The sequence below is a fragment of the Stenella coeruleoalba genome (genome assembly GCF_951394435.1).
Source record: "Stenella coeruleoalba genome assembly, chromosome: 1".
NCBI classification, from domain to species: domain Eukaryota; kingdom Metazoa; phylum Chordata; class Mammalia; order Artiodactyla; family Delphinidae; genus Stenella; species Stenella coeruleoalba.
The window spans coordinates 173,970,295-173,980,904 of NC_137169.1; the positions used below are offsets into that span (position 1 = coordinate 173,970,295).

The following is a 10,610-nucleotide window of genomic DNA, read 5'->3' on the forward strand; positions in this document are numbered from 1 at the left end:
CCCGCCGCACCGCTTTCCGCCCTCCCTCCTGCCCCGCCCCCTCCCGCCCCCGCCTCTTTAGCCCCGCCCCGCCCCTTTCTTGCAGAGAGGCCGCACCTGCGCACTGCGTCCAGCGCGCTCCCTCCCTGGTACGCTCCCCTTGGAGGAGAGCAGGGGCGGCGTAGGAGGCTCAAGAAGAGCGTGAGCCTGACGAGGAAGGAGCTCGGCCAGCGCGCAGGCCCAGAACCACCCGAGCCGCGGCTGCCCGCGACGCCTCTGAGCGGAAGAGGGAAGTGAAGGCGCCAGTCTGCGGGTTCCAGCTGGGCTGGGCTTGCTAAGGTAGAGACAGCACCGAGAGGAGGCCTTGGCCACCGATCCGGATCGGGATGTCGAAGAACACGGTGTCGTCGGCCCGGTTCCGGAAGGTGGACGTGGATGAGTATGACGAGAACAAGTTCGTGGACGAGGAAGACGGGGGCGACGGGCAGGCCGGGCCCGACGAGGGCGAGGTGGACTCCTGCCTGCGGCAATATCCTTCTGTTCGCCGGCCTCCCCACCCCACCCGACCCAGCCCCTCTTACGGGCCCCGGCTGCGGGCAGGGCGTGAGGGCGGCGGGCCCCGGCCGGGCACCGGGTTCGGAGCTGCCCCTAGCACCCCCGTCTCTTTGGGTCCCCGGTTCTGAGAGGGCAGGGGGCTCTCCCATTTCTACCGAGTCGCCCCGAGACCCCAGGGTCCCGCCCTCGGAAAGTTGCCCTTCCTGGCGCGCCGTCCACGCCCCGGATTCCTCAGGTTGCTCCCGGAGTTCTCGCCTCCCGGGAACCCGCGGTGCAGGCCGCGCCCTCGCGGCGCTGGTGCTGGACAGTCGGGCTGTTGCGGGGCGCTGAAGTTGTCCTTCCAGAACCGTATTTATCGGAGTCTCATTATCACCCATGGCTGGGAGGAACGGGCATCTTTCTTCAGTGATGTTCTTTTCATTGTGGTGTAGTTTTGTTTTGGCCCGTTTGGATAGTTTACTTCATGCTGGGAGAGATGGGGTGGTTTGCAGAATTGAGGCCCCTCTGTCCGTGCCCTTTTTTTTTTTTTCATAAGAGAAAGGGATTTGGCAAAATATAGATTGCACAGAATTTGTTAACCGGGGGAAAGGTAGTGAGTACAAAACCACCAAAACTGCCCAGAAGGAAGCTGGGAGCCTTTCACCTGTTAAGCAAAGGGCAATAGAAAGAAAACACGGAATGCATGTAGAGAATCCTTGGAAATATTTAAAATAAACCCCAGTGAATAAAATAGAAAGCGAATCATTTGTACAAAACAGAATCATTTTGTAATGCTGGAGTCGTTTCCATTTAGTTAAAATGTGGCTGTCAGTTCCTGGTTGTTGTTTCTGCATATTTAAATATTCATTACTTTGAGGACGCATTTGCATCAGATCTCTTTTAGTAAAATGTAAATGTTGCAATAACCAAAGCTGTAGTTTTAGAGATTCTCAATTGCTGAATTCACTCCTTTCTAATTATTCTTGGATGTATTCCTAAGATTAGGAAGCCTTGTTAGACTCTTTCCTCATCAGTGTCCTATTAAATTAAATGGGGAAATGTATGAGTGAAAATATTTGGTAGCAGCCATAGCTGGTCTTAGAAGTACCTAAAATACAGCATTAGACATTTATCAACATACAGATGTTTCTTTGGTTTCCATGACTTTCCCAATCAGCTGTTGCTGTTTTGCATTATTTAAATACTTAAGTGTTTGAGGTCTTATAAATGAGCCAGTCTGCAAAAGGCATGCTTCTCTAGAAATCCATTAAGCCTTGAAAATAACAGCCTACCACCAACCATGGGTTTTTTTGGTCAGACCTTTTTCTTCAGAACATAAGTGGTGAAGATTATTCTGTGTAAAAACATTCTTGGTGATGCATAAATGATGTTTTGTGAGACTTAACTTACTTTAGGTGACATGTGATGACTCTTAAATGGTACTGCTCTATCCATATAGTGAATCTTCTTTTTAATCAATTCATCTTAAAATATAAAGATATTGTTTCTTCTACTCTTGTTACAAGAAGAGACAAGCCCTGTTCAGGCACTACAGATGGAGGAACAAGTGAACTCTGTGGTTTTCCTTTTAGGGGAATGCCTGTGTGTTCTGACGGTCTAATTGGCCTTCTGTTTCTCATACTTGCTAACTCACTGGTGCTTTCTAAGTGAGACTGAATCTAATAGGTGTGGTCTAAGACAGTTTGAATGATATCTATTGAAATATGAGAGAAAATATCCAAAACAGAAAAATTAAGCTGCCACCTAAGTGTCATTGAATTATATCTTCTATAATGCCTCTTTTCATCCATATTGAGAGATTGCTAATGTGTATCATTCAGATTGCTAGAGTAATCTGCCCGTACTTTCTACCAGCATTTCAGTTAATATAGAATATAATTCTAGTTAAAGTTTGGTCTTTATTTTTCCACTTAGAATCACATAAAAAGATGTATTTTGGTTGAGGATAGGCTATTTCATTTTGGTGCCTAATAATTCTGATATATATTTTAGAATTTTAAAAAATATCACTCTGGATAATGTTTGCATATGTGTCTAACTGGAAAATGAAAGGTTATCAAGGTGTTCAGTTACTAATTAGAACAAAGGATGAAACAGTTTTTGCTTTATTTTTTAAAAATTGAGTGTTCTCTTTTGTTTTCAGTATTTTACCTATGATGGACATCCTTGAAACCAACATGTTGAATTTTCCAGTATTGAACGTAGCAATCATACTAATTTTTCTTTCTATGCATAATGTCAACTCTTAAGAACCAGTGGTTCCTGGGAGTTACAGCGCTTTCCTGAAGGCTGCTCGTTTTGCTATCCCCTTAACCACCATCACAGGAAACATGACAGCTGCCCTACAGGCAGCTCTGAAAAACCCCCCTATCAACACCAAGAGCCAGGCAGTGAAGGTGAGTCACAGACAACACGCGTTCTCTGCTGATATCTGAGCATTCTTCCCAAAATCCTCTGAAGCGTCACACAATCAACAAATATTTTAACTATTTACTATCTTTGACATAGAAGAGCTTACAATGTAGTTTGATAGGTAGAAAATTTATATATGAAAAATAGCACTCTAACATTGAGTTGTGACAATCCTGCATGGTAGACACACTAAGTTCAAACATTGGAGAGATCTGTGTGTTTTTAAATTTGCTTAAATTCAGGTTGAATTTAAGCAAAGCCTTGAAGAATAAAACTTTCACAAAATAAAGAGTTTCTACTTGCTTTTTAAAGATTTTTTTTAATTCTGCCATTTTCATAGAATTAAATTCTAATACTTAATTCTGTTAAATATTATAGAAAACTCAGAAATGTGGGGGAATAAAAAGGTAATCATCCATAATCCCACCGCTGACCATAGATAATGATTACTTTTTGGTGTTGCTATATGCTTATAGAGTTTTTCTATGAGTGTTTTTTTTTTTTTTAATGAAAATGGAATTTTATAACCATTTTCAACTGCATAGCAGCATACATGAACGTCTTTACTTGGAAATAAGTTTGTTTCTGCAATATCTTTTTTAATGGCTGCATATAGATAATGCTGCAGTTTAGTTATATATAATCTTTTGTCATATATTTAGATAATTGACCTTTTTTTCTGTCATAAACAGTACTGAAATGAACAGTTTTTGGTAAATTCTTAATTGTTTCCTTTGAATAAATTTCTAGAAGTGAATGCCTGCATTTTAGACTGCACATTTTTTTAGGGCTTTGGTACATATGGTATTGCCAAATTGCCCTTCAGAAAAGTTGTGTAATTATATTCCCTGTAGCAGTCTTTCAGTAATTCTTAAGAACCTATTTACTTATTTATTGTTTAAAATGAAGCCCAGAGCATTGACCCCACTGTCCATAGCTATTCATACATCCTAGGAGCCCCAAGAATCTCCTTAGTTGAATACTAGTAAGTAATAACTTAGGTAAATGCATAATAGTTATCTAGGCCACATAATCTTTTATAAGGGGAAATATTTCCTTGGTTTTTAAAAGTGAGTAATGTCATTGAAATTTCAGTTTTACCCCCTTCTGCTTTTATATGGGTGGTTTTTTATCATAGCTTTGGATGGGAGGTTATAGCTCTGGGTGCAAGGATATTTTTCTAAATAGGCTAATTGCATGGTCTTTAAGCTGAAGATAACAACAGGTGGTAGAAACATACTGTAAAATCTGACCAGTTGGAATGCTGAAGGTATCACTTTGTGTTGAATAGAAAGAGAAATGTTGAAAGGGGAAATGAAGTGTTCCCTGTGCTTGGCTTGAAGGGTAAAAAAATAACTTTGCTGTTGGAGCAGCCTTTTATCAAAGAAAAAAGATCATTATGAATGAAGATCACTATATCATATCTACAGTCAAGTGACTATAGATATGAAACAAAATAAGTTTTAAAAACTTAAATTTTTGTTTATTAATAACTTATTTCTGAAGGATGGTTGATGGTAGAACTGCAATTTAGTTTCCTCTTTTTTTGTTTTGTATTTTTTTTTAAGATCAAGAAGTGAAATATATTGATTTAATAAATTGATAACTTATCACATCTGTCTGTAAGCAAATCCTTTCGGCTCTACCCTCAAATATATCAAGCATCTGTCCACTTCTGACCACCTCCACTGCTACCATGCTAGCCAAAACCGGCCTGTCTTATTGCAGTAACTTCCAAACTGGTCTCCCTGCTTCTGCGTCTGCCTTGTCTCCTGCTCTCCCCGCCCTCCTCCAACCCCACTGCCCCCGGCTTATTCTCAACATGGCAGCCAACTGGTCATGTTAAAGTGTAAGTCAGATTATATCCCTGTTCTTCTCAGAACCTCCCAGCATCTTCTCATCTCTCCGACAGGAAGCCAAAGTCCTCACAAGGGCCTGCAGGGCTTACGTGCTCTGTCTTCCCACTACCTATCTGACTTCCTGTCCTCCACTCTGCTCCAGCCACCTTGGGTCTTCTTGCTCTTCCTTGAACGCACCGAACACACACTAACAGCAGTTATCCTTTTCTCTGTCTGAAATACTTTCCTCAAGTACGCCACAATTTCCTCTTTCCTTCAGGTCTTTACTCAAATGTCACATTCTCAGTGTGGCCTTTCTAAAACTGTAACCCCACACATAAAAATGAGTCTAAATGATGTTACTTATTTACCCTCAGGATCGAGCAGGCAGCATTGTCTTGAAGGTGCTCATCTCTTTTAAAGCTAATGATATTGAAAAGGCAGTTCAATCCCTGGACAAGAATGGTGTGGATCTCCTAATGAAGTATATTTATAAAGGCTTTGAGAGCCCCTCTGACAATAGCAGTGCTATGTTATTGCAGTGGCATGAAAAGGTAAGTTATGAATTATACACTTATATGACTGATTCCTTTGTAATAGAGAATAACAAAGACAGCCTCTCACCTAAATAACTATTTTGACTTTTTGGTTATACATCTTTGCTATTACAAATAAATGCATGAAAATGAAAGTTTAGATTTATGCTTACTAGCCTTGGTCTTAAGAGACGCTGATATGCAACACTTAAGTTTATTCAGTAATGATTATTATTTATTAAACACAATCTTGAACTTCGAACTAAATCAAAACTTTGAAAAGAAAATAAGTAATAAAATCAAGAATTCTTTAACAATGGCCAAAAGGTGGAAACAACACAAGTGCCCATCAACAGATGAACAGATAAACAAAATGTGACACATACATACAATGGAATATTATTTGACCAAAAAAAGGAAGTTCTGATACATGTTACAGCATGCATGAACCATGAAAACATGCAAAGTAAAATATGCCAGACACAAAAGGACAAATACTGTGTGATTCCACTTATATGAAATATCTAGAAAAGACAAATTCATAGAGACCAGAAGTAGATTAGAGATTACCAGGGGCTGGGGAGAAGGGAGAATAGAGAGTTATTGCTTAATGGGTACAGAGTTTCTATTTGGAGAGCTGAAAAAGTATTGTAAGTAGATAGCAGTGATGGCTGTACAATATTTTGAATGTAATTAATGCCACTGAATTTTACATTTAAAGATGGCTAATGTGGCAAATTTTATGTTATATTTTACCACAGTTTAAAAAAATGAAATCGGAGGTGGGATCAAGAATTCTTACATTTTTTTTCTCTTTTCATGCATTTTGTTTTGCAATGTAAGCAGATGCTAGTATACTATCTGCCCCCCGCCCCCCAAAAAATAATGGCTAAGGGGAATTTTTAGCTTCAGGTAAAAAGTTAGTAAGGTAATCTTTAATACCCAACTCTTATATTATATTGGTATAGATATAAGCAATGTAACATTCAAATAGAACCAACCACAGGTAAGGTGTATATTCACTAACATCTTACAGTTACCAAAACTCAGTTTTTCAGAAGCTATTATCTTGGTATCTGAGTAAAAACACACATGTAAGCTATGAATAGGTAGCAAAACTTGCTGTTTTACCTGGATCAAGTCACTTTATTCCTCATACACTGTCAGATATAAAGAGCTAACATTTATGGATAGGATTATCATACCTCCCAGTTTTCCCAAGACAGCCCCAGTTTATGCCTGTTGTCCCAACATAATTATGAATAGTTCCCTTTTACTCTACAGTGTATCAGTTTGGAGAATAATTGATATAGTCATCCTATTCATGGAATACTTTTTATTCACCAGCTGCTGTACTTCTGGTTTATGTTTCATGTGATCCTTACAACAGCCCTATGAAATATATAAATATCTTTATCATCCTCAATTTACAGATGAAGAGCCAGCATTAAAACCTATCAGCCTAGTTTCAGTATAGTTTCAGGATTATAGCAAACATTGACTGAGCAGTTACTGTATTCTAAGCACTTTATAAATATTAACTCATTTAATCCTCATAAAAATGCTAGGACGGAATGCTTGCTATTCCCCTTTTGTAGACTGGAAAACTGAGGCATGTGTTAAGTCTTCATTTCTTCCTAACAGTCACCAGTTTTTGACAGTCTTACCTCCTACATACTTCTCAGATCATCCACTCAACCATCTCTAACATTTTGTTGCTATAGTTTCCTAAACTGGTCTCTTGGCTACCAGTTTTGCCTCCCTCAAATCTGTTCTCCACCCAGTTGCCAGAATGCTGTCTCTAACTTCCAGATCTACCCTTGTGAATCACCTGCAGAATCAACTCCAAGTTCCCAGGTCGAGCCTCATCTTCCATGTTGTTCTTCCCCTTATGCTCCATCAGTAAGCATAATAATGTGTTTTCCCTGAACACACCATAATGTTTCACACCTCTATGCCTTTGCTCATGATTTTCTCTCTGCCCCAGTGCCTCTTTACCCTTTATGTCAGTCTGTCACCTACTTATCCATTTAATGTATCGTTTTCTCCAGGAAGCCTTCCCTCACCATTTCACATTCCTCTATGCCCTCAGGTTGGGTATATGCCCCTCCTCGTGCTTTTATAGCACCCAAAGCATAGCTCTGTCATTTCATGTGTTATATTGTATTTAAATGATTTGTTTATATTGTCTGTCTCTTCTCAGTAGACTCGAATGCTGTATTTGTTCACTTTTGTACCCCCAGCGTCTAGCACAGTACCCAGTACACAAAGGTATTCAGTGTTTCCGACTACAAGTAAACCAGGGCTTCAGATTCCTAATTCTTAGTCATGACTTCCAATTTTCCAAGGCAAAGTCAAAGTTCCTAAGTTCTTAGCTATTAAATAGTATTTTCTTAACTTGCAAAAAGAAAAATCTGACAAACTGACTAGTCTAAACGGAACTTAAAATGGTTGATCCCAGTTTGAATTTCTTCCTGACACTGCTGAGAGCAGAACGAATGTCCTAAATTTATATTTGAGCACCTGTTTGCGGCAAAAACATCATGCTGCAGATCTTTAAGAACATATTATTATTTGAAAACAACACACTAGAATGTAAACTAGGATCTCACTAGAATGTGAGCACCTGAGGGCAGGACCTCTGAAGGTTTTTTTTTTTTTTAATTACTGTATCCCCATTGCTAAGAACAGTGACTGGCCCATGATAGGTGCTCAAGAAATACTTGTGAAAATTAGTGAATCCAAAATCAATTGCTGCACACATTCTTCCTTTAAGAAAAATATTTTTGGAAGCAACCTAAGGGTCCATCATCAGATGAATGGATAAAGATGATGTGGCACATGTGTACAATGGAATTTTACTCAGCCATAAAAGGAAACGAAATTGAGTTATTTGTAGCAAGGTGGATGGACCTAGAGACTGTCATACAGAGTGAAGTAAGTCAGAAAGAGAAAAACAAATACCGTATGCTAACACATATATATGAAATCTAAAAAAAAAAAAAGGTTCTGAAGAACCTAGGGGCAGGACAGGAATAAAGACGCAGACATAGAGAATGGACTTGAGGACACAGGGAGGGGGAAGGGGAAGCTGGGACAAAGTGAGAGAGTGGCATGGACATATATGCGCTACCAAACATAAAATAGCTAGCTAGTGGGAAGCAGCCGCATAGCACAGGGAGATCAGCTCGGTGCTTTGTGACCACCTAGAGGGGTGGGGTAGGGAGGGTGGGAGGGAGATGCAAGAGGGAGGAGATATGGGGATATATGTATACGTATAGCTGATTCACTTTGTTATACAGCAGAAACTAACCATTGTAAAGCAATTATACTCCAATAAAGATGTTAAAAAAATAAAAGTAGAAAGAAAAATGTTTTGCTTGGTGTGAGAATTGAGCCTTTATGATTCTGCCAACATTGACACTTTGGTTTGTGTTTAGGCACTTGCTGCTGGAGGAGTGGGGTCCATTGTTCGAGTCTTGACTGCAAGGAAAACCGTGTAGGCCGGCGGGAACGGATATCTCCCATGGGGTGGGAGTTGCTGGTACAAAGACCAAAACAACCAAATGCCACCGCTGCCCTTTGGGTAGCATCTGTTTCTCTCAGCTTTGCCTTCTTGTTTCCTTTTCATATCTATAAAGAAGAAAATTACATATCAGTTTTTCTTTAATGAAATGGGGATAAAGTAGAAGAAATGTTTCAACAGGAATGTCTCATTCTCTCAAAATGATTTCAGTGATGTGTATACCAGTCTGTACATAGAGTAATTTACATTCAAGTTTAATTGTGCAATTGTTAACCCCTATTGGCTGGTGTGGGGGGTTTTTTTGTTTGGTTTTTGGGAGCTGTTTTTTGGTTTTGTTTTTGACTAATAGTGAGAAATTTAATCAGAATTTGAGGCCGGTTTCCTAACTCATTGCTAGCCAGGAAATGATCTTTATAAAAAATTTTTGAGAGACTGGCAGCTATTAACATTGCAAAACTGGACTATACCCTTATTTAAACAAAATGTGTTTCTGGAACAAGTGGTGGCTGAACACCACAACCAAGTTCCAACTCTGTTTCTGCTTGCCTCCAGATTCTGTGAGTTTAAGTACGCTTCTTCCTCTCAGCATCCAGCAATCGTGGCCTCTTGATTTCTTTGTGGTCACCCAGGGTACAGAGCAAGGAATCTTGCTCTACACAACTGTATCTGTAAAATGCCAGACCCTGTTTGGCATGAGCATAAAATTTTTTTTCTAATAATATGGCCCTGTTTGGGGAAACTACTCCAAATCAGGAAGGATGTGGAAACTATGATGTAGTTGAAACTCTGGGCAGCCTCTGAATGAAATGCTATTTTCTTTAGAATTATAGTAGCTGCCTTCGACATTATGAGGTATATAACTAGTATTTAATATGTCCTATAAATGTCTTCAGTGTTTTTCAGGGTAATTATTGGGATCTCAAAAGATTTGGTTAGGATCCAGACACATACACATTCTGTATTTTAGCTCAATGTTTTTTTTAAAAAAAGAAAGTGCCACACATCAAAAAGTATTCACTTTGTTGGACAGACCAAATTGGTTCTCAAAAAATGACCGGTGCTTATGTAAAAATAATTATTCGGTAGCTCTAAAACAAATCACCTGAATGCTTATGACCATGAGGGAAATCAGACTGTATCTAGTATTTACATTAGACACCAGTGTCATAATCACTGACTTGTGTGGAAACTGGTGCAGAAATTCTGTAAACTCTTTGCTGTTTTTGATACCTGCTTTTTGTTCTGTTTTGCAAAAATGATAAACTTCAGAAAATAAAATGTCAGTGTTGAATAATTTATTTTTCTCTTACTTTAATACTTATGAATGCATAGTTAATGAAGAGGAAAGAGTTCCTGTTTTACCACCAGGTTATTATACTCTTTGACAACTAATTTTGTGTAGAAGGTTTATAAAACTACTTTATTCAAACATAAGGTAGTAGAGAAGAGGAGAGAGTCATTAATAAATATTAATAATGAAGCCTCTGCAGTGATTCCGTAGCCCTCTGGATGTCCGCTGAACACCTGTAGTGTCACTGCTCGGAGACCTAGACTAGATTGTGCAGATGAGTCCAGCAGCTGCAGTCGTTTATTCCCAGCTTCTGAACTCTTTCTTACACCTCACATCTACTATCCTTACCTACTCAAGGCAACCTCCGATTGCCTTCCCACTGCACCTGGCTAGATTCCCACTTTAAAGCTTTAGAAACTTGCAGGCAATTCAGAGGGCTATGAGTAAGAAAAGCTAAGCTATAGGTATTAGAG

At 39.5% G+C, this 10,610-nt stretch overlaps 1 protein-coding gene across 1 annotated transcript; it reads left to right on the plus strand.

Annotated features, from left to right (window-relative positions):
• The first annotated feature begins 68 nt into the window (after nt 1-68).
• ARPC5 (actin related protein 2/3 complex subunit 5) lies at nt 69-10,127 on the plus strand. Its single transcript, XM_079916578.1, has 4 exons — nt 69-508; nt 2,858-2,930; nt 5,162-5,338; nt 8,761-10,127. The coding sequence occupies exons 1-4, from the start codon at nt 366-368 to the stop codon at nt 8,821-8,823; spliced, it is 456 nt and encodes a 151-aa protein (XP_079772704.1). The 5' UTR covers nt 69-365; the 3' UTR covers nt 8,824-10,127.
• Nucleotides 10,128-10,610: the final 483 nt, after the last annotated feature.

Excerpts from the sequence above, each read along its gene's own strand:
- ARPC5 (XM_079916578.1), top strand. The coding sequence starts at position 366 with ATGTCGAAGAACACGGTGTCGTCGGCCCGGTTCCGGAAGGTGGACGTG. Across the intron at positions 509-2,857 it reads GTGGACTCCTGCCTGCGGCA|AGGAAACATGACAGCTGCCC; the intron begins ATATCCTTCTGT and ends AACCACCATCAC. Across the intron at positions 2,931-5,161 it reads CCAAGAGCCAGGCAGTGAAG|GATCGAGCAGGCAGCATTGT; the intron begins GTGAGTCACAGA and ends ATTTACCCTCAG.